This window comes from Cryptomeria japonica, chromosome 11 (genome assembly GCF_030272615.1).
Source record: "Cryptomeria japonica chromosome 11, Sugi_1.0, whole genome shotgun sequence".
In the NCBI taxonomy this organism is placed as follows: Eukaryota; Viridiplantae; Streptophyta; class Pinopsida; order Cupressales; family Cupressaceae; genus Cryptomeria; species Cryptomeria japonica.
This window is the reverse complement of record NC_081415.1, coordinates 215535505-215559860: the sequence shown is the minus strand read 5'-3', so window position 1 is coordinate 215559860 and position 24356 is coordinate 215535505. Positions and strand designations below refer to the sequence as shown.

The window sequence follows — 24356 nt, the reverse complement described above, 5'->3', positions numbered from 1 at the left end:
TCTCATCTAGGAAATATAATCTGATTATATCCAGCAATTATAATTCTAACAGTCGTGATGAGGGGGAATGGCGATAGAACACCTTGCTGGGTATGCCACTCCATGATGGATGCCTAACACCTTCCACATGGAGCCAAGAGGGATACGGTATTCTGCCCTTGGGCCTAGGAGGGATGGTTTCTTGGACACCCTATCCAAATAATGGACTAAAGGAATTGATTAGTAACTGACTTTATATAATAATCTGGTCTCATCTAGGAAATATAATCTGATTATATCTAGCAATTATAATTCTAACAGTCGTGATGAGGGGGAATGGTGATAGAACACCTTGCTGGGTACACCACTCCATGATGGATGCCTAACACCTGCCACATGGAGCCAAGGAGGATACGGTATTCTGCCCTTGGGCCTAGGAGGGATGGTTTCTTGGACACCCTATCCAAATAATGGACTAAAGGAATTGATTACTAACTGACTTTATATAATAATCTGGTCTCATCTAGGAGATATAATCTGATTATATCCAGCAATTATAATTCTAAGAGTCTTTAATATAGCAGATTTAATATCATTTAATATAATTCATATGAGTATTATTTCATATATGTTCTCTAATTTTGTTGTAGGAAAACAGCATACAAAGGTATGCCTATAAAACCCAATTACCTATTTATAGATTTGGCCAAATTTAGGTTAAATTAAGGTGTAACTAAATAGGGGACATTACAGTGGTATCACAGCATTATTCTGCTAGCCTATTGGACAAACCTGCTTTAACGACTACTCAGTTAGAACTAATTATTCAGATAAATAAAAAATTGAATTGATTAGGCCAACATTGCATTCTTATGAGTGTACCTTTACTTGCTTCGTGTCTAATATGTTTTGAGCATGCCTACTTCATGGGTGTTTTATATGTGCACTTCCCCTCATGTATACCTTGTGCTTGCACCATGTCTGTCGTGTTTCTGGCATATGTATTTTATATCTTATGTTTATTTGTGTTACTTCATGAATGAGGTGTTTTCTGATGTCTATTCCATGGATACTTCTCTCTTGTATGCTTCATGATCGATGTGCCTTCAACATGTCCACTCCATGAGTACCTTTCTCATATATGCTTGTACCTTATGTGTATTTATATATTACTTCATAGTTTACATGTATGATTCATGTCTTGCATGTATTCATATGTATTATTCGTGCTTTACATAGCTCCTTCATGCCTTATGTGCATTACTTCATGCCTTGTGTATATCCATGTATGCTGCTTCTTGGCTTACATGTATCCATTATTTCATACCTTATGGGCAAAGTTCAAGGGTGTTAGGCCAAGGCGGACTTGGCTTAGTCGTAGCCATAATTTCACTACTTGGGCAGAGTTCACATTCCATCTGCCATCTTCCATGTGCCTAGGCGGAGTTCATAAGAGTTTGGACATGCTTCATGTCTGGGCGGAGTTTGAGGTCTTCATGCCAAGGCGAAGTTGGCATATGTTTGGCCATGTCCAAGGCGGGGTCTAGGCTTCCCTTGCCATGTTTTTAGTTGCTGACTTAACCTCATGTTTGGATTTCATCATTGACTGCAAGTAGGAGTTTGCTTAACCTTAGCCATCCTTTCTAACTGTAAGTAGGATTTTGCTACTTGTTTGCCAACTTGCGTTTGTGCATGGGTGGACTTGGAAGATCTAACGCCACCTTTGCTTTAATCTTTTCTTTTCCAAGTGTTTTTGATCTTTACTAACTACTAGGTGGACTTTGAGTATGCTTAGACAAGGCGGAGTTTGAACTTCATAGGCCAAGAAATCATGCCTTGGGCGGACTTTGAGGAAGTCTTGCCATATTCCACTGGCTTGCTTGACTTGGACGGACTTCAAGGATATCCTGCCGTTCATTCTCCTGGATTGGACTTTGTCTTCCCTTGGACATGTCTTCCCCTTGGACGAATTTTCATTTTCATGCCATCCATTCCCTCCAAATCATATTCATTTGAGCTGCCGTGTTCAAATTGGGTATGTTATGTTGATGTTGGATCTTTGGGAACAAAACCCTAGATTAGGGTTTTTACCTTGCTTTTGACACTTAGAGACATAATTTTTCAATTCTGACAACATGGGCACTGATCGTATGACTCGAGGAATGAAACCCTAATTCTACTTTCAAAAAAGCAGAAAAAAGAAAAAAGCAAGCCAAAAAAGCTGCTTCCCGAATTGGGCCCAAAGTGCCAAAAACAAAACTTTCTAAATTTAGAAAAAAGCAAAAAAGCAAAATTCCTAAAAATAGAAAGTTGTCAGAAATGACTCAAAGCAATTGCGATCTTCGTCCTTCAGACCTTCTAAGCACTTTGACAATGTTCAAACACTGTTCTGAGCATGAACTCTCTACTTGGCTCGGGGTGACTTCTCAAAAACTCTCAAAGAAGATGGATTTACAAAATTGCAGAGCTAGGACAAAACCCTAAAAAAGCAAAACAATTGGGGGGTCCCCATTTGTAATGGGCAATGTGTGAAATAGGTCACAACAGATCCTTTACCAAATGATGATAGAGTTTTGCAATACTTTGAAAGTAGATCTTCAATGGAGGAAATAGTTGATTTCCTCTTGATGTTTGACATGTCAATAGATCTAATACATGTCAATGAATAAGTGGATCTTTTTCTTCAAGATTTGAAAGAAGTAGAATGGTCAATCAAAGAAAAAGAAGCATTATCAGAGATTCATACACACGCTCTTGCCTTGGTAATAGAAGACAACATTGACATAATTTATAATCAAGAACCTTATTATTTTCTTCCTCCTAAAGACATATTCATTGAAGTTGCTTGATTTGATGAAATTGTGGAGACTTATTTTATCCAAGGATTGATGATATGGAATGATGGATGCCAAAGTAAGCTATTGGAAGATGTTTTTCAACATGTGTACTTTGATAATGATCTAGTGCTTGAAGATTCAAACATTGATGGTCTCTTTGTTTCAAACTCCGAAAGTTGGTCAGATGAAGGCTAAATTGATGAAGAAGATAAAAAATTATTCCCACCAGAAGGTACATAACTAATCTCAATTAGGAATTCCATAAGTCAAGAGTTAGTGGGAGAGATTTTCTTTTAACAACTTCAGCCTTTCCCAGAGGATGAAACTTAGACTAAGTTCACAACTTTGTATGTTGAAGCGATGAGTGGAGAGGGTCCATTTAAACATGTGGTGATTTCTATGCCTACAATAACACTATAGCTGCACAATCTTCGTAGCTACCTTTAAGAGGCACAGTATTTCAGCCTGCCAGAGGTTTCTTTTTATGGCAGCAGATTATCTTAAGCCAATGCATATCAATCAATTTGTATTGAATTTTCACTGCATGATCATTCCCACCCTCTTGAATCCTAAAGCTTTCAAAATCTTTGTAGAGGATTTTAGTCTATATGCTATCACAACTGAACTATCAACTCATCATCATGAGGAAAAACTGCTACTTTTCCCAACTTGTAAATAGTTTCCTGTAGCCTGTTTTCTTTCCCTTTATTCTCACTCATGAAAGAGCAATTTCATTTTTCACATCATGTTCCCAGTTGGTGAATTTTTTTGTTATGTAGTATTGTAATTTGTATTTCCCCTTTCCATAAAGTGGCATTCTACTTTGGCATTGTATCTTTATCAAATTTTAACTAAATGAATACAAACCTTGTGACATAGATTATAAACATATTTGCAAATGTTTCATATATGCTCAACAACTAACCTTACCCAATCTTGTTTCACAAAGTCCTCCAACATTACATCAATGCAATACACAAAGGAGGAGTTAAAAAAAGTGGGGTGTCTAACCATTAGTAGTTTACCTGCAACAGCATAATTTGTTGCATTCTTGTTGTTACTTGCACTACATTTTCTACTACTGCCAAAACCTTTTCTACAATACAACACAAGTAATTTGCTTATTTTTTTATCTTCCCTAAAACATCCATTGACTTCAAGAAGATTGTGCGAAGAAATGAGTTTACTGTTAACATATGATGGAGTCTAGGATGTTATGTCAAACTAATGAATTGTTCAATTTGGATGAGAAAAAACTAGATAATGATAGTAAGATTTTGGTTGCCTGAAAGTACAGAGTATAAACACAAAAAGTGGTAATTCAGATATAAGGCATCCTAGTATGGAGGAATGGAGTTTCAAATGAGTTAGAAAATGCTGAAATTAAGGGCACAAAAACACATAGCACATGCCATAAAGCCTTCATCAAATTAATCTGCATTTTCTATCTTCCCTAAAGCATGGGTCGAAGTGTTAGAAAGAAGATGATCCATAACAACAGTAAAGGGAAGGCTTACACATCATTAGTGTTTGCCCTCTCGAGTGAATAACTTAAGACATAAAGCACGTAATGCAGAATAATAACACCATAGATATCAGACAAGTATAAGAGATATTATTCCATTCATAATAGTGTGTTGCAAGTTACATTCTGAAGTATATAAAGATACCGAGGGGGTGCGAGTGCCAACTGTCGCACCGCAACTACCACCGCTCGGTTGCCAACTAACAAACCCAATTACAACTTAATTAACTAGTCGTATTCCTGTATACAATAATGCGGCTAACATCATCCCCCCCAAAAGAAAAGTCGTCTCCAGGCGACTTAGAACAAAAATGGAGATCATGCACCTAGACTATAGACATATCAGAAAAACTAGGGAGGGGGCTGAGGAAGCGCCCCTGAAACAGGAGGCTGAGATGCCGGTGCCTGGGCCGCCAAACGGGCGCAGAGCTCATACACCTGCTGAGTGCGTACAGTCACATCTCGCTCTACCACCAATACTTTCTCCAAAGCTGTCTTCACCATGTGTGCAGCTTCCAGCAACTCCTTCTCTTTTGTATCCGCTGCCTCCGTCGCGCAGACCAACCGAGTCTGCAACAGACTCCTCTCGGCACTGACGGCATCCAACTCCTGCTGCACGTGGCTCCTCACATTCTGCTCAGCCGCTAGACGAGTCTCTACCTCGGCCTTCGCTGCCCGGGTCTCAACCGTCTTTGCGCAGGCCACCTCAAGCTGTGCCAACAACTGCGCCCTCTCGGCTGCCCATGAGGCCTACTAACTGGCCACCTCCTTCTCCAACGCTACTCGTGCAGCCTCCCTGACTGCAGACTCCTGCTGTGTACGCCTTAATGTATAATAGGCATCCCGGTAGACCTGCTCGATCTCGCAGACAACTGTCGTCACCCGACTCTCTACAATGGGCTGACGCAGCCTAAAATGGATATCACAAAAGCTTATTTATTTCTTCAGCAAGTTTCTAATAACCTAAACCTATACTAAACTCTTTTTAATGTACATGCTTTAGTGGTGACTATTTTACACATTTCAAATGCATGATATAATTTCTCTGGTGTTATTAGAAACATACTTCCAAATACAATGCTTGAAGTTCAAACATAATCAGGCTCAGATGAAAGTTTTTAAAATTTTAAGAGAAAAAGCATGCAGATGGTATACTGGAGGAAAGAGCAAGATAAATTAAAAAAAAAAATTATAGTGAAATATAATCAAATTCAAATTGAAGTTTTGAAATAATCTTCCAATTTCAAGACAAAGCATGCAGATAATATACTGTAGGAAAGAGAGATAAAGTTAATTTCTTTTATAGGACAAGTGCTAATGACAAATGAGAAGAAATAAAAATCTCCACAACACAAGAACGATAGAGAAATAAAACCTGCCTGACAGTTTCTTCCTGTAAATGGGCCACAGGCTTGACTTCAACATCCTACGATCATTTTCCAGTCAATACGTTTTTAATATTTATGAAAAATTCATGGATCTAAAGCAAGAACTTTAGGAAAAGTAACAATCTCAATTTAAAAAAATTTCCAGACTTAAGCTACTATAATATCCATGGCTATTATAATAAGATGGTTATCACAAACTTAAACAAGGAGAAAATAAGATGAGCACATTTACAAGTTCAAGAGATCCATATTAATCAAATAACTAGCCACTTTGAATTCGGTCTTTCTCTATTGTTGCCAAATGCAAAATCAACACAAAATCTAACTAATTAAATAGGTTAGTGGAAATTACATACTCAGCAACAGCAGTTCCACCATGACCATCAAAGACACCAAAGAATGATGCTCCTGATCCTTTTGAATCAATTTCAATACTATGGGTGTCCTCCATAACCGGTCTGCCTGTGCCTTTCACAGCAAAAGCACCATAACTGCAACCAGAGCAAATGAACTTTTCTGCATTAATCTGGAATATATATCATGATTAACAACAGATAGCATGAAGAAAAAAAAATTCTCATTTTTTGGATAGGAGGACTGTATTGATAATAAAGCAAGGCAATTTTAAACAACAGACAGAGCTGAACGAAGAATGATGAGTGGCAGAGAAGCATACCCAACCAAACCCTGGGAACAAAAAAGGCTGGGGTCAGAACAGATGACCAGCTGAGAGAAGACAGAGCTCCTTTACAGCACCATGACAGCAGAGAAGATACTAAAGAGAAGTGAAATAACTATAGTTTGCCTTACAATAGATAGCCACCTTTGCGTCATCAAGTCTTGCAGCAGCACCATTGCTTTTCCGATTTGATATTCAAGTTGTTGCAGCAGTCCAAGCAGCAGATTTGAACAATCTCTTGCACGAATGGTGAGCTAATGTATTTGCTCAAGCAGACTGATTAGCTGAGGCTTGCTTCTTTGCAGCAACTTGTTTGATGGTTTCAAAGAGCAATCTTTTTTTATTCTCACAGGAAAAACTGTCTCAATGGCTTCACTATGATTAACCAATTTTTTGTGGCCAAATGATAAATAATGCACACATTCAACCAATTTTTCCTGACTTTTGAAGCTGAAGAGACATTCAGTTTGTTGATAAAGCAGGTTTAGAACAAATTTCACCAAACTGTCAGTGTTTTCTTTGGTCTGTGACTCTGTGCCCAAGAGTGCAAGGCTGTGCTTGGGTTGATAAGGACAGAATTAATGTTGAAGAGGACTTGTATCAGATGTTCTTTGTGATCAGCCCTTGTGTTGGCCTTGGGGTTGGACTTGGAGGATTGGAATTACAAGAGGCACAGACAAGTTGGGTAAAGCTGAAACCACAGGTTCTAAGAGAAGGAGCTGCAGAAAGAATTGGAGAACTGTAAAAAGATCTACGCTGATTAGAGTTGGGGTATATAGTGGCAAATGAATTGGGGTTGATTATTCCCGGCAAGAAAAGAGTTCCTTGGGAGAAGAAACCTGATTAGGCCTATTGTACTCCACATCGATCCTTCGAAGATTGAAGTTAGGGTGAACATCAGCATGCATTATGCAAGAAAAAATATTGTCCAATCCATGAAAGAAGCCCTACTTTTGAGGGTTTGTAGCAGTGGCAGCCTCTTCTTCATCCACACGTATTAATTGATTTCTTAGTGGTATTGGAAGACGTGTTTAGAGTAGCAATTCTTTACATTTTGATGATAGAAGCAGTCTTTTTCCTTTGACAAATGTTGAGAGGGGCAGCAGGAGCATGCAAAGTTTTGCATTTGCAATAGGGTAACTTCCCCTTTAAGACTTTCATTGTACTTTACTACTGCTTTTTCTACTTTTCTTTTTCTTTTTGTAAATTGCATCTCCCAAGGCTTTCATAACCAAATGAAAATTCTGTTTGAGATTAAGGCAAGTAGGACAAATATTTTATTTTTTGTCCTTTGTGTCAGCACTGTCAAAATTAAATCTTAGATTCTTACGTCAGAATGCTTTGTGCTTCTTTCTAGGGCATTTCCAAATGGGTTCAAACAGCACAGATCACATCGAATCCCTTACACTTGTCTGATACAATAAATGAGAAACCATCACCATTGCCACTAACAAGTACCCAATGCACCGTCAAGGAATAACTTTTGTTACAAATTGAGGCATTTAAAACAGTAAATGGATTGAATTGCTTCCCTTCATATTGTATCCAGATCATAACCACAACAGCAATCACAAAACAGAATAAAAACAAATGGATAGTATAGAATCTATAGATAGTAGAAATCTGGACTAGCAAGTGAAAGGAAAAGCAAAGACTAGTACAGACAGAAGAAGTAAACTGAGAGATTTTGAACACAAAAAGTGAGTAGGATAAGCCCTTTATATTTCAAGGCCTTGAGTTGTGGGGCAGTTAGGGAGCAAGAATTCAACGAAGTGAACGGAAAAGATTAAGACTATCACAGCCAAAAGAAGAAACAAACTGATAGATATTGAACACAAAAAGTCTAGATAAGCTTTTTATATTCTAGGGCACTCCTCCACAGAAGAGACAGGTGAGTTAGATATTTTCAAGGCCTTGAGTTGGGAGGCAGTTAGCAAGCGAGATTGCAATGAAGTGAGTGCCCACATCTGCTTTCACTTGAGCTAGTTGATTACATTGAATACTAGCAATTAAAGGCCTTGGTTTGTACATGTGAGGCTGCAAATCTCTCCCAGCAGCAGCCTCTAAGAAAAAATAGAGAATAAATTTTCAAGTTTTACATAATCTCCAAATTATCTTCCCTAAAAAGAGATTTATGAAGTTGATTTAAAACTGAAGTGGAAATTTTTTTTGCATTGGGGTAGAAAGCAATTAAATCCACCATGTAAATATATCAAGGTTGAAGCTGGTGAAGACTTTACAATAAAAGAACAACAAGAATTTGAAGGCCATATAAGAGGAAGGAAACTTGCATAGATGGTTATATAATTGCTATTGTTTCTGGTTTCGGCTGTGTGTAATTTTTTGATATAAAAAATTACACAAATGAAACCAGAACAATAGCAATTCTATTATGGATTGTGGAAATCTGATAAAATTAATAGATGGATATAGTTTATAAGAGAAGATACTATGAAAATTTTCCATATTCTTTTTAGTAACTTCCCTGAAAATTGTTTCCATGCTTCCCAAAGCAAGATGAAAAGTCTCAGAAGCAAGACAAAAGGGCCTCATCCAACACAATCAAGCCATCAAGAAATTTAATTCCAAAACTGAAGATTCTCTGGAGGTAATGTCAAAAAAACTCTTGAATTCATTTGGGACAAAAATAGATTAACTCCTTCATTCCAAATTACAATATTGCCAATTAAAGATGATTTTGAAAGATTGAAAATTCTTAAGTTAATCAGAATTGCCAGTTCATGGAATCATGGAAGTGTTACTTGTTTACTGCTCTTTCTGATAAAATAAATACATGAATTAATAATAGAGATGGCAATGCATACTAGATACAAGAGTAAAATATATATTTATTTGCAAATGAAATTATTACAGAAGAAGACCGAAGATGGTTAGCCAAGGATCAGAGTTGATCCAACTAGATCATAACACTTTCCTTCATGATACACAATCTATTTAAAGGACTTGACGGTTACCAAGAGGACACAACTGCCAACCAACCAACGCTTATAACTAATCAAAGTTGACAAACAATTAATACATAGTCAAATAACCAATATTATTAAAATGTAATAATAGGCTGTGTTGCACCACTTGAGGAAGCCAATTGATGAAGGTAATAGATGTCACGTTAGTCCATACGACAAGGAAAACATGCATAGAATGTATGACGTGAATTCGATTCCTTTCTTGTTGTACGATATAATTTACTTCCTTCATCAAGAGATGTCATACATATAGTGTCATCATACATGTTCAATTGTTGTTGTACGATGTTCAAGACTTGTTGTACACTGTACCATGTAAAGAAAATTAGGAACCCACCATGCCATGTAGCCTAATTGGGCATTTTAATGTAGTTGGGGCTTTTATGCAATCGGACCTTGTAGTCATACTTTTAATGTTATAAGGTCTTGTAGTCAATCTTTTTCTATAATCGAGCCTTTTATTATTTTCTCCTTCATTGTTAATAATTTTTCTCCTTTTCCATTACAATATTCACTTATTTTCTAATTTTCTTTTCCTTTATCTATAAATTTCCCATGAAATTGATTTAACTTGACAACAAGTATTTGTACACTCTAGGTTAATTAGTTTAGTCTTAGTACTCTAAGATGTATTGTTAGCAATTTTGCATTCTTTTGCAAAGTCGGATACCTATATTGCACCCATCATCTTTTGCAAACTATGACTATGTCCTACACACATAAATTATCCAACTTTGCAAAATAATTTTTCATTGCTTGCTCTTCATTGAATTGTAACTTCGAGAAAATCACAAGTCAACCAAAATACTTCATAATCCTTCATTTTCCTATGAAATAGCCCATGGAGAGAACTTGTTTCATCCTTCAAAAAAGACTGTAACTCCAAAAAAGCCTGATTTTCTATTCTTCTCTAGAATCTAAATCTAGCAAATCGAATGAATTTGCTTCCTCACTTATAGCGTGATTCTTTAAATCAATTACATACTTTTGACCCTTGTTTTTAATGGAGATTGTATTCTTTCTCCAATTGCAATCGTCTTTGGCTGCTGTGAGCCAACTTCGACTCAACAATCTATTGTACGCTTTTTTCCTTAATGAGATGACCACAAAGTTTAACAAAAATGATTAGGTTCCAATAATTACCTTTTTTCCCATTAAAACTCCAAGTAACTTAATACCTTGCTCATCTATACCCACCAACTTAAAAGTTGGGGGCCAAATGTGTCATGTCCCCTCTTTAGCTCTGTCTAGCAGAGCCATGTGAGTCAGCTTATTATGGGGTCTTGTAGGTTGACAGTGGTGGATAGAGACTCAGTGAGGATATTCAATGTTTGGGATTTGGTGTTCTAGTAGTAGTAGACTAGTTTAGAGCAGTTCCTACATTTGTGGAGGCTATTCCTACTATTTAGGAGGTTATGACAGTATCCAGGGTTGGGTTTCCATGATACTATTCCTTGGTTTCAGTTTCAGAAGATTTGGGTATGTTTCCTAGTTTCTAGGAGCATCCCTAGATTTTAGGGATAAGATTGCCAATGGATCCATGATTTCCGACTTCAGTCACAGACAAGTGGCAGGTTCTGTTTCAGGCTTTTGGAGTCATTTGAGCCTTCTACAGCTATTTGAGTTATATTTTTAATATATTTAGGAATTTCCTAAGTTAGCGTTTAATTAATTAAATAAGGCTATGTTTATAGCCATTTTGGAGTAATAAGGGGTTTTTGGCTTCATCTGGATGCATATGCCCATGTGTTATAGCTCGTTGGAAAGGTCTTGAACTTTTCTAAATGTTTCCCATTTGTCAGGGACCCTTTTGATGAACGGAATTCTTTTATATTTAAAAAGTGGCGTTTTCTCTATACTTGGCGACTAAAAATGAGAAATAAGACTTTATAAGCCTAAGCGCACTTTTCATACACTTTTAGGGTTAGAGCTAGAGGGGAGGAGTTATAAGGAGATGGTAACCTAATTATGATGTATCTTTTACACATTTTCATCTTTGATTTGGAGAATTTGCTCTATAGAGCAATTCAACATCTGCGACGAAAACCCCAGGGTCTTCCTTGTCTGGGACGTAGCCCCCAGCACAGTGGTTATTTGGTTCTTGCATTCAGTTTTCAATGCCTTAGAGTTGGTACAACATCTTTTCTGGAGGATTCAATGGACAGAGTTAGGGTTTAGCGTGGAGATTGGGGTTTCCAGCTTGGCGTCACCTAACAGCCGTACGGCCATACTTTGCAACCATTTCTCTTCCCACGTGGAGCTATGTAAGAGCTTGGATGTTTGCCGCAGCCTCCTTCTTGATTACAGTATTCACTCTTCATCCAGGTTGGACTCATTGCATATTGTAATCTTCCTGGAATTGTTTGGAATCACTATCTGGATAATTATTTGATTTAAATAATCAGAAATCTGCTTGGTACGATTCTAATTTGGCTGTGTATGAACATTTATTTCCAGTACTCTTTTCATGTACTTGTTCTTCAATTATTACTTGCTAAAAACTATCAAAACATAAAAAGAACTCAACCTTCTGCAACTTCTGTCTATTTTTGGAAGAATATAGTAATAAACAGGAAATTCAATTAAAATAATTAAAAAAACTACAGCAGATCAGCGAAGGGATCCATCAGGGATCTTTCAGTGGTATCAGAGATATTTGCCTACCAGCCTGTGGGGCTAAGTTTTATTTTTCTTCTATGCATCCGAGAAGAAGTGACTTATACAGATACTATACCCGCAGAAGAGCTTAGTACGAGCGTGAGAGTAGGAGAGAACAGGAACCTATCATGGCAGATGAACAGGTGGGTGCCGGAGTAAATCAGGCTAAGGAAGACAGACAAGAGAGAGAGATGATGAGGACTCTCATCACTACCCAGCCTAGGATTGTTCAGACCTTAGACAGGATACAAGTTACCCTGGAGCGGTTGGAAGTGTACAAACACAGAGGTAGACGGAGTAGATCAGTATCTGTGGCTGGAAGCCAACATAGTCAGGGATCTCATACGTCAACTGGGAGCTCTCATCATTCCCCTAAGCGTGAGAGACATCATACACTAGTTAGGGATAGACCATTACTTCCTCGATTTATACCAGGTGAGCAGCCGATACAGGTAGAGCCACTAGAGCTGGATTTTCAGGATTCAGTCAGGACGGCTACAGCTGAGTGGAGAGCCCTACCCCCAGAGGTTAGGGATGTTTTTCCTTTTCCACAATATTGTGCACAGCATAGAGATAACGCCAAGTTCAGAGGAGACCGGGGCTATAGGCCTCAACAGCAGAACTATGACCTCAGTAGAGCTACTGGGAAGATCACATTGGCTACATATGATGGGACTAGTGGTACGAGTGCATGAGCATGGGTGCACAAGCTGGATATATATCTATCACTGAGACCCATGCCTGAGAGTGATGCTATTCAGTTTGCTGTCTTACATTTAGATGGGGTTGCCTATGACTGGTGGCACCACAGATTGGTCACCCAGGACCATGCCATGGTCCACTCCTATGCAAAGTTCACTAAGCGTCTCATTTCTAGATTTGACCGTAAGGACACAAAGCTCTATTACAGGGAGCTAGCACATCTAAGACAGATTGGGCATGCAGAGGCGTATATTAATGAGTTCAAGCGTATTGCAGTTATGGTACCTGACATAGTTGAAAATCTCGGACTCGCCTCGGACTCGGCAAACCAAAATTTTGGACTCGGACTCGGACTCGTGAAAGACTCGCGAAAGACTCGGCAAAGACTCGGCAAAAAAACAAACCGTAGTTTTACAAAAAAACATAAAGAAATTAATGCATTTAGAGAACATAAATGCCATAATTGAAACATTACACATGTCATATGATCTACAAAGTACAAACACGCAATATTTGAAATTTCATCATTCATGGCAGCATATTCAAGTTTCAAGTTTCAACTCTAAAATGTATAATACTATAATGGCAGCATAAGTATATAAATGTTCACAAAATTACATATAATGATATGTCCAAGTCCAACTGCAAATGTGAAAAACAGCAATGTGAATGAACAAACCAAAGAGAAGACTACATCTTCCTCTTTGTATTTTTCCTAATATAGCTCAATTTTTCAGGCCTTGAGCTAGAAGTAGTAGCAGTGGGTGTTGTGGTATCTAAATGGTGAGATGAGTCTTCTTCAAAGTCATAGTCCTCATCATCATCCTCATCTTCGTCCTCATCTTCATCCAATCTTGCTCCTTCTGCATCTTGTGCTGCTCCTCTCTCTATTTCTGCAATTTCTTCTTCGGTAAGGAGGACATCATCACCATCATTTTGTTCATTCATGGTCCAATCACCATATGGATCAATTTCATCCAAGTCAATGGCCTCATGTGAAACACCCTCCACCTGTCTAACTCGAAGGCGAAGGTTGTACCGAACAAATACTAGATCATTGAGCCGCTTTTGTGACAATCTATTTCTCTTCTTTGTGTGAATGCTTTCAAAGACACTCCAATTTCGTTCACACCCAGAAGCACTGCATGGCTGAGACAAAACACGGATAGCTATCTTTTGAAGATTAGGCGTGCCGGCACCATAATTCTCCCACCATAAATCTACAAAAAACATTTAGAAATATTAGAATTGAGAAAAAAATGTAACAATCAAGTTTGTAGGTTTTTTCTTGCACTGTTGAACTAAGTTACTAAATGTTTTACCTGGTTGTTGTTTTCCTCTCCTATCAATTGCTAGTTGTGATGAGAAGAGTCTCCCCTCTGCACTTTTGTAGATCTTGAACAATGGAATGAACATTTCCAAATTCAGAAATAGATACTAGATAGTCAAAGTGTCAAACTCAAATTCAATAATGAACATTTCCGAATTCATAAATAAAGATAGAGCAATTGCAAATGTCAAATCTCACCTCCAACTCATCAAGAACCTTGTCTCTCAACTCAGGATCAGGTGTCATCTTATCAATGCATGTAATAACACCTGCCATGACCTCCTCATCAGCCCTAAATGAATCAGAGAAGTAGAATTTCGGGTTCAAAAAGTAGGCGAAGGCATGTATCAGTTGGTGGAGTTGGTTTGTCCACCTACGATCAATGATGCGCCAAAAGATTTCACATTTTCTTGCATTTCCACGATAGTAATGTGAAATGGCCTCTTTGGCCCTATCCATGGCCTCATAAATGAAACCCATTGGCATGCCCTCTCCATCCACCATACGAAGAACCCTCACCAAAGGTTCTGTCACCTAAAAAAATTAAAACAAATTTTAAATTAATACAAAATCAACCCCTAAAAAATAAAATCAGCAAATAGACAAGATTGTATAAACTTTACTTTTGTGTTTGTTACTTACTGCAGTCAACTCCTCTCCACTTTTATTGAACCCATCATCAAAAACAATGGTCACAATCTTCTCTGCTTCAGGTCTTTTGGAGTATGCAAACCCCAACCAAGCATCTGACACAAACATCTGCTTAAGATGAGGAATGGCACTAAGAATGCTCTGCAAAGTGATGAAGTGGCTAGCAAATCGTGTCACTCCAGGTCGCACAAGGTCCTTGCCATTTGTGTATTTTCTCATCAAAGCAAGCACCCAAGTATGGTTGTAGATGAATTTGGTGACACTTTTTGCATCTTCAACCACCTTCTTCACCCATCCAATCTTCCCAATGTCCTCTAACACCAAGTCCAAGCAATGTGCAGCACAAGGACTCCATGTAATCGAAGGATGCCTCTGCATAAGCATTCTACCTGCAGATACATATGCAGCTGCGTTGTCCGTGATAATTTGGACAACATTCTCAACTCCAACTTCCCGAACCACACCATCCAACAAATTACACAAAGTCTCTGCATTTTTTATTTCATTTGAGGCATCAACAGACTTTATGAATACCATTGCACCATTTGAAGCCACCAAGAAGTCAAGAAGAGTCCTATTCCGTCCATCTGTCCATCCATCAGATAAAATGCTGCATCCTTTTCTCTTCCAATACCTTTTCTGATCATCAACCACACCTTCTGTATTTTTCACAGCTTTCTCTAGCAATGGCCCACTGAAGTCATGACCTGTTGGGGCCTTAAACCCCTTACCCGCCACTGTACATGCATTAACAAAACTTTCCCAATACACATTGTTTGCTACATTGAAAGATAGATTATTGTAAAACCAAAAGTTTGAAGCTGCTATCCGTGCTTGTTCATGCTTCTCTTTATTCCATCCTGTACCTTCAAGTGAAGGTTGTGCACCTGGAACATTGCGTGGTACAAAAAAATTAGGGTCTGATCTAACAGGAGTGCCACTAGCCTCACCCTCATTGTCACCAAAAGATGAAAGTGACTGACGACCCCGACTATGACCAATGGGACCCGAAGTGGACAATGTGGGATTCATTGCAGCTGCTATGGCTTCTCTTGTTTTTTGCCTTTCTTTCTTATGCATATCATTCTCAGCAAGAATGGCCTTCATCTCTCTAATAATTTCAGGAGTTGATTTGGGGCATGCCTCCACACCATATCCAGGTATTTGTGCAAGGTGGTATTTTAATCTATTGATTCCACCAGTCATCCATCTTGTCCATTCGGTGCAAGTGACCTCCCCTTTTTTGCTTCCTGCAATCCCATATTTCCAAGCTTTATCTCTTTGTCTTCCTGACCTTGGGGTTGCCCTTGGAGTTGAACTTGCCATTGCTGATTTAACATGAAAAAAAAAAAATCAGCAAGGTTTTATGGAAAATCAACAAAAAAAATGACAATGAATCATTTGGGAAAAATAGCATTCAAAAACAAGAAAAAAAAAAGAGGAAATAACTTAGGAAAGAAAATAGAAAAAAATTTGGCAGCATATCCCCTTGTTTTTCAAGATTTTTTTCAGTTTCAAAACAATGAAATGATTCAAATGAAAAAAAAAAAGGAGGAGAAAAATCCTTACCTAGATCTCTCTTGCTGATTTTTCCTTCTTCCCTCTACTCCTCCAAACCCTTCTAACCTGCTCCAGCCAAAAAAAACCCAAATTGAAGTCAAAAAATGAAAAAAAAATTGGTTTTAAGCCCCACGGGCGCGTTTTTTCTGGGCCCGCGAGTCCCTGTGAAAGACTCGCGAGTCCGAGTGAAAGACTCGCACGAGTCTTTGCGAAAGACTCGCGAGTCTTTCGCAGGGACTCGCCTGGACTCGCCACGTGAGTCCTAGGCGAGTCGACTCGGCTCGCCAAAGGACTCGCGAGTCCGTGGCGAGTCAAAGAGTTTTAAAACTATGGTACCTGATATGCCCCAGAGGCGCAATGTGATGCTATTCATTGAGGGACTACAGGACAGGCTTAAGGGATGGGTACGTGCTTTCAAGCCGGCCACTCTTAAGGATGCCATAGATGTGACATTGAGACTGTACACCATTCCTACTTCTTATCAGACAGATAAGAAGCCGTTCAAGGATTCACGACCTTCTTAGAAGGCCAATACCTCTCAGTTTAGAGATGGACAGACAGCTAGACCTCCCAGGATGGACCAGGAGACACAGAATGATCTAAGGAGGAAACTATGCTTCTCATGCAAAGAGCCTTGGGAGCCCGGGCACCGTTGTATGGGCAAGGGCAAGGTTCATTTGATTGAGGTGACATCTGAGTTGGGAGATGAGGAGGTACCTGACACTGATACTAAGGATTGTACAGAGGAGGTTGAACAGGAGCAACCACAGTTGGAGATAGACACCCCTGAGCCTTTGGCGTCAGCCAAAGTGACTATTGCTACCCTTTCCAGTTATCTTAGGTTTCACGCCTTTCGATTGAAAGGTACACTTAGGGGTCAGCGGGTTATGAGTTTGGTAGACACAGGTGCCACGCACAATTTTATTGATCATAAGCTAGTTGATAGGCGTGGATTACAGTTTGAGGAGTTTGGGGGGAGTTAAGGTTGCAAATGGTGCAATTTTGGGTTGTACTAAACGGATTCCACAACTTAGTATTCAGATGGGGGATTATACTCTGACAGATGACTTTTATGTGCTTCCGTTGGAGGATTATGATGTGGTTTTGGGCATGCAATGGTTACAAGGTATTGGGCGATACATTATTGATCACCATCGTATACAATTAGAGTTCCTTTCTGGAGGGAAGAAGACTATCTTGAGGGCAGCTTCAGACGGTGGACCTAAAGAGGTGTCTTCTCGTAGGATGGAGATTATTATTAGACATAATGATGTGACGTGGGCTACACATTGTTTTGTGAAGTCCAAAACACCTACACCTCAGGATAGCAGGGAATTTCATGTTGATATTCAGTCGGTGATGGACCGTCATGGGAGAGTCTTTGGTGACATACCTCCTGGTGTACCTCCAGATAGAGGGTTTGAGCATGGGATAGAGATGGAGGATGGAGCTAAGCTAGTGATTACCACTCCGTATCGTTATCCTAGAGCCTACAAGGATGAGATTGAGAAGACTATTCACGAGTTGTTGGACATGGGTTTCATTCGCCCGAGCTCTAGCCCCTTTGCTTCTTCTGTAGTGCTTGTTAAGAAGAAGGATGGGACTCTGCGAATGTTTATAGATTACGGGGCCTTGAACAAGAAGACAATCAAGAACAAATACCCTATTCCACGCATTGATGAGTTGTTGGATGAGCTTCATGGAGCTATCTACTTCTCTAAGATTGATCTTCATTCAGGTTACCATCAGATATGTGTACGAGCAGAGGATGTACACAAGACTACCTTCCGTTGTCACTATGGGCACTATGAGTTCCCGGTAATGCCTTTTGGCCTCACCAATGCACCGGCCACTTTCTAGTCTTGTATGAACCATATCTTCAACAAGCAGTTGAGGAAGTCGGTTCTAGTGTTCTTTGATGACATTTTGATTTACAGTCGCACTTGGGAGGACCATATCAGACATGTTGAGAAGGTACTTAGCATTATGGAGAGCCAGTCTCTATTTGCTAAGTTGTCCAAATGTGAGTTTGGACTTAGAGAGGTCTTATATTTGGGTCATGTGATCAATGCTGATGGAGTGAAGGTGCATGAGGAGAAGATTCAGACGATTCGGGATTGGCCCCGCCCTCGGAACATTACTGAGTTACGTGGGTTCCTTGGCCTATGTGCTTATTACATGAGATTTGTGAGGGGTTTCTCTCAGTTGGCAGCACCCTTGACAGACCTCACAAAGAAAGGGGCATTCAGATGGACAGAACAGGCACAGGGGGTCTTTGACAGACTCAAGGAGGTTATGAGCACTTGCCCAGTTTTGGCACTCCCTTACTTCTCGCAGCCATTTCTTCTGGAGTGTGATGCTTCAGGTTTGGGCATAGGAGCCGTTTTGATGCAGAACAGACACCCCATTGCCTATGAGAGTAGGAAGCTATGAGATAATGAGAGGTTGTACTCCACCTATGATAAGGAAATGTTGGCTATTATGCAAGCCTTAGCCAAATTTAGACAGTATCTTGTTGGCAGCAAATTCGTGGTAAGAACAGACCACAATAGTCTAAAACATTTCCTAGATCAGATAGAGCTCAATGATCGAGAACAAAAATGGGTGAGCAAGATTCAGGCTTATGATTTTGATATCGAATACATAAAGGGGAAGAATAATACTGTGGCTGATGCACTTTCTAGAAAACCCTCACTTGCTGCCCTATGTTCATTGAGCGAGATTTCAGCAGATTGGAAGGCTCAACTTTTAGTTGAGTATTCCAAAAATCAGCATGCTTGTGAGGTCATGGATGGATTGGTAGTGGATGATAGATACAGTGTGGTAGATGACATTATCTACTACAAGGGTAGGGTTTATCTTGTTCCTGGTTCACAGTTGAAGGAACAAATTTTGCATGCTTTTCATGATACTCCCACAGTAGGACATCCAGGGTATGGTAAGACTTACCGAGCGGTCCGAGAGAGATTCTCGTGGAAGGGTCTCAAAGATGACGTTTTGCATCATGTCCGTGAGTGTATGACTTGTCAGCAGAACAAGTTGGAGCATACCTACCCTGCTGGCTTGTTACAACCCTTGCCTATATTGGAACAGAAGTGGACAGCGATTTCTATGGATTTCATTACAGGTCTTCCTCGAGTTCAGGGGAAAGATTGTATCTATGTTGTAGTAGATAGATTAACAAAATATGCCCACTTCTTTCCCATTGCAGTTGATTTCTCAGCATCTCAGGTGGCTGAGCTATTTTTCAGAGAGGTATTTAGACTCCATGGTCTTCCGAAGACCATAGTGAGTGACAGGGATAGTAGATTCATGAGTTCCTTTTGGCGGGAACTTTTCAGACTAACAGGCATAGAGTTGACACCTAGTACTAGTTACCACCCTCAAACAGATGGACATACCGAGATAGTCAATAAGTGGATTGAGGGATATTTGCGCAGCTACATGTCGGGGCAGCATAAGGCATGGGTACGCTGGTTGTATTTGGGCGAGTATTGTTACAATACTACGCACCACATGTCCATAGATATGACTCCTTTCAGAGCTCTTTATGGTTACGAGGCATTATCCTTCATTGATTTGGCTTTGAGTGACAGTACAGTTCCTTTGGCTCAGGATTGGTTACAGGAGAACCAGGACTTCATGAGATCTCTCAGGGAGAACTTACAGCATGCTCAGAACCAGCAAAAGATGTACGCTGATCGGCATAGGACTGAGAGGGCATTTGAGGTGGGTGAGATGGTTTTCCTACGCTTACAGCCATACCGACAGAGCACCCTTAAAGGGGGGGGAGCTGAGAAGCTCAAACCTCGTTTTTATGGGCCATATAGAGTTCTCAGGCGCGTTGGAGAGGTTGCTTATGAGGTTGAGTTACCACCTGGCAGTAAAATTCATAATGTGTTTCACGTATCATGCTTGAAAAAGGCCCTTGGACAACATATTACAATATCACCTGATTTGCCTCCCATGGATGAGGAAGGTAAATTGACTTTGGTTCCTGAAGAGATTCTTGAGGTGAGGGAACGACGGCTGAGAAGCAGGGTGATTCGGGAGTATTCGGTACGTTGGAGAGATCTTCCCATAGAGGATGCCACTTGGGAGGGTGAGTCTATTTTGCAACATCCAGCGTTGCAGTTGCTTGTGGGAAACCATCTCCGAGAGGGGAGGACTGTCATGTCCACTCTTTAGCTCTGTCTAGCAGAGCCATGTGAGTCAGCTTATTATGGGGTCTTGTAGGCTGACAGTGGTGGATAGAGACTCAGTGAGGATATTCAGTGTTTGGGATTTGGTGTTCTAGCAGTAGTAGACCAGTTTGGAGCAGTTCCTACATTTGTGGAGGCTATTCCTACTATTTAGGAGGTTATGATAGTATCCAGGGTTGGGTTTCCATGATACTATTCCTTGGTTTCAGTTTCAGAAGATTTGGGTATGTTTCCTAGTTTCTAGGAGCATCCCTAGATTTTAGGGATAAGATTGCCAGTGGATCCATGATTTCCGACTTCAGTCACAGACAAGTGGCAGGTTCCATTTCAGGCTTTTGGAGTCATTTGAGCCTTCTACAGCTATTTGGGTTATATTTTTAATATATTTAAATATTTCCTAAGTTGCGTTTAATTAATTAAATAAGGCTATGTTTATAGCCATTTTGGAGTAATAAGGGGTTTTTGGCTTCATCTGGATGCATAAGCCCATGTGTTATAGCTCGTTGGAAAGGTCTTGAACTTTTCTAAATGTTTCCCATTTGTCAGGGACCCTTTTGATGAACGGAATTCTTTTATATTTAAAAAGTGGCATTTTCTCTATACTTGGCGACTAAAAATGAGAAATAAGACTTTATAAGCCTAAGCGCACTTTTCATACACTTTTAGGGTTCGAGCTAGAGGGGAGGAGTTATAAGGAGATGGTAACCTAATTATGATGTATCTTTTACACATTTTCATCTTTGATTTGGAGAATTTGCTCTAGAGAGCAATTCAACATCTGCGACGAAAACTCCAGGGTCTTGCTTGTCTGGGACGTAGCCCCCAGCACAGTGGTTATTTGGTTCTTGCATTCAGTTTTCAGTCCCTTAGAGTTGGTACAACATCTTTTCTAGAGGATTCAATGGATAGAGTTAGGGTTCAGCGTGGAGATTGGGGTTTCCAGCTTGGCGTCACCTAACAGCCGTACGGCCATACTTTGCAACCGTTTCTCTTCCCACGTGGAGCTATGTAAGAGCTTGGATGTTTGCTGCAGCCTCCTTCTTGATTACAGTATTCACTCTTCATCCAGGTTGGACTCATTGCATATTGTAATCTTCCTGGAATTGTTTGGAATCACTATCTGGATAATTATTTGATTTAAATAATCAGAAATCTGCTTGGTACGATTCTAATTTGGCTATGTATGAACATTTATTTCCAGTACTCTTTTCATGTACTTGTTCTTCAATTATTACTTGCTAAAAACTATCAAAACATAAAAAGAACTCAACCTTCTGCAACTTCTGTCTATTTCTAGAAGAATATGGTAATAAACAGGAAATTCAATTAAAATAATTAAAAAAACTACAGCAGATCAGCAAGGGATCCATCAGGGATCTTTCAAAATGGTCAGCTTGCTGAGGACTCTCCAAGTGTCTTCTAGAAGTATGTTCATGCCAAACCCACCATCAACAATCATATTAGTGAGATTTCTTCAAAGGATTTCCACATTCACCACTATTTTATTTTTTTTGTTAACTGTTAATAACATTGGATCAATGACTTTGTTGCCCGATAGTGAAGGTTCAATTATTAGATCTTCATTCTCACTAGATTCCAATTGGGCCGTAGCATGCACCATTTCATTCTCCCTCGATACAATAGCATTTCCAAGTTTAGGAATACTTTGTAATACATCCACTACTTTAACTAGTATGGTAGTTTGAAGTACTTTCCTTGTCATATTTTGCTTGGATTGTAATTGATTTGTTATCATACTTGTGCTTGCATTTGAGTGGTGGCATTCATCATCCATAGCATTCTCAACTTCGACCCTTGCTTCACAAAGCATTTCTTTTTCTATATGTGGGTTCGAGTACATAGCTTTCTTTGCTTGGGCACGAGTAATGGCCATTGCTTCATTTTTCCTATCAACATCAATTAGGTTGATGCTAGCCTTTTTCTTTGGACATCCAGTGTCTTCATGGTCTCCTAGTCTTCACCATTTGCACAATAATTGTACTTTGTCTTGCTTGTTTTGGCAGTCTCTCACAGAATGTCCCCATTCATTACATTGTCAACATTGTATGATCAAATGTCCTTTGGAGTCGAACTTTATTTGACTTTGACCTCTTCTTTGATTTTGATAACCGCCTAGAGATGCATTTTGCGGCTTCAATGGAGTGGATTTCTCTCCCTACTAAAGAGTACTTGTGTACTCCTAGTCTTCAAATTGTATGGGCATTCCTTTATTGAATGACCCATAACATGATAAATCTCACAAAACATCTGTTTAGGATAGTTACTTTTTGCGTGCCTCTCAATTTTGCACTTAGTACACCATGATTCGTTATTTTCTTTGTTGCTTTCTTTCTTTGCCTTCATTTCTTTCATCATTTGAAGCATGTCCCTCCAGAGGGCTTGTACCATTCCCGATTTATTGTCACTATTGTCATTTGAACTTCTATCTTCCTCTATTTTTCTTTTACTGCACTATGACATTTTATCTTCATTTTCAATGTCCATTGCCCAATTGTAGGCTTTAATATAAGATGAGGGTCATATTACCTTCAATGAGCCACTTCTTTTCAATATTGTTAGCCGATTCTATTTCCAATTTTATTAGCAATTCTTTAAGTATACAATTAAAGCTCATACATTTTTGTTTTTACCTTGTTTTATATTGTAAATTTTTGCTACTATTTCATTATCATCGCAAAGAAATTTAAACTTTTCTTTCAAAACCTTCTTTAATCTCTCCCATGTATTTATGGAGGCTTGGTAAATTTTTGTATACCAACCAATCACTATACCTTGCAACGTGGTTGGATAAGATCATGACCAAATTGCTTTATCATCTTTCCCACTTGTTGCCTAGATTATTTCACAAGTTTTACAATGCCATACAAGATCCTCTAATCCATTTCTTGTAAAATTGGGCAACTTTTGCTTTTCTCTACTAGGGCTTACGATGGTTTTATTTTGATGCTAACCTAGCACTTGGAATCTTCTTCCTGGGGAGTTTTGGTTTGGATATTCCGTTGCTTTTATTCTACTCTCAGCCATGTAGGAAGCCTCAACTCTTCTCTTGGCTTCAACCTTTTGCACACTTGTTTTTGTTAGAATATTAAGTTTTACATTAATTAAGTCATCTTAGTGACTTATGTTAGTTTATAGTTAGTTGGAAGTTACTTTCATTGATGTAGTTTGGATAGTTACATGTTGAGAAGGCTTAATAAAAGTCATCTTGGTATGATATAAGATTATCTCTCAAATTCAATTATTTTATTATTATTGTTTGAGTTTCCTTTTACTGTGCAAAGTAAAATGTAGATGATCTCTAGTTTTCTCTAGCAATTTGGTATCAGAGTGTAAGTAGTTTTTGTACCTATGCAGTGAATGGAAGGCATTTGCAATAAGAAGTCATGAGAATTCTTGCAGAGGTGAAGCCCAATGTATTCATGTGCCTATGTGTATAGTTGGAGTGTTGCAAAATTCCTTTGCCTAGGCATTTGAATATAATTTGATGCCAAAAATCTGGTGCATCCGTTGCAAGCGGTTTGGAGGCTGCATTAAATATCTCCAAGTATCATAGAGACATATGCAAAGCTACATCTAATATGGGAAAAGAGAATGAGTTTAAGATCATTTTTTTTAAGTGTTTACTTGATGAAATTTTAGTGGCATTGTATTTAATCTCTTCCCACTCACCTACAACGTGCTCTTCCTCTATATTGTTTTTGGTTTTCTCTATGCCATGGTCACTTGCACCCTTGGAATAACACCCACCATAATCTGGAAGTTTTGTTTTGACGGTTTAAGGTTTGGACCAAACAAAACATTTTGGAATGTTACAAATTTGAAGCCGTGAGAGGATTT

General features: G+C 39.1%; 2 protein-coding genes across 2 annotated transcripts in view; both read right to left on the bottom strand.

The window, feature by feature from the left end:
* The window catches only part of LOC131068766 (probable protein phosphatase 2C 11), a 146100-nt gene that overhangs the window by 51839 nt on the left and 69905 nt on the right, over positions 1-24356 (bottom strand). Inside the window, exons 4-5 of the mRNA XM_058004026.1 lie at positions 6086-6220; positions 5721-5767 (exon numbers count right to left, since the gene is read on the bottom strand). Of these exons, the coding sequence (XP_057860009.1) occupies positions 5721-5767; positions 6086-6220 (182 nt within the window). The remainder of the gene's footprint in view (positions 1-5720; positions 5768-6085; positions 6221-24356) is intronic.
* Positions 13249-14794, bottom strand: LOC131068773 (uncharacterized). The gene is made up of 3 exons (XM_058004036.2): positions 14284-14794; positions 14078-14150; positions 13249-13975 (listed from the first exon to the last, which is right to left on the bottom strand). Exons 1-3 carry the CDS (start codon positions 14587-14589, stop codon positions 13446-13448), a joined length of 909 nt encoding a protein of 302 aa, XP_057860019.2. The 5' UTR covers positions 14590-14794; the 3' UTR covers positions 13249-13445.

Bases quoted from the DNA above. Each gene is read 5' to 3' on its own strand.
- LOC131068773 (XM_058004036.2), bottom strand. From the start codon at position 14,589: ATGGTGGATGGAGAGGGCATGCCAATGGGTTTCATTTATGAGGCCATG. The intron at 14,151-14,283 runs GTGAGATTTGAC...CCATTGTTCAAG, and splicing joins AGGTTCTTGATGAGTTGGAG to ATCTACAAAAGTGCAGAGGG. The intron at 13,976-14,077 runs GTAAAACATTTA...TGTTTTTTGTAG, and splicing joins GAGAGGAAAACAACAACCAG to ATTTATGGTGGGAGAATTAT.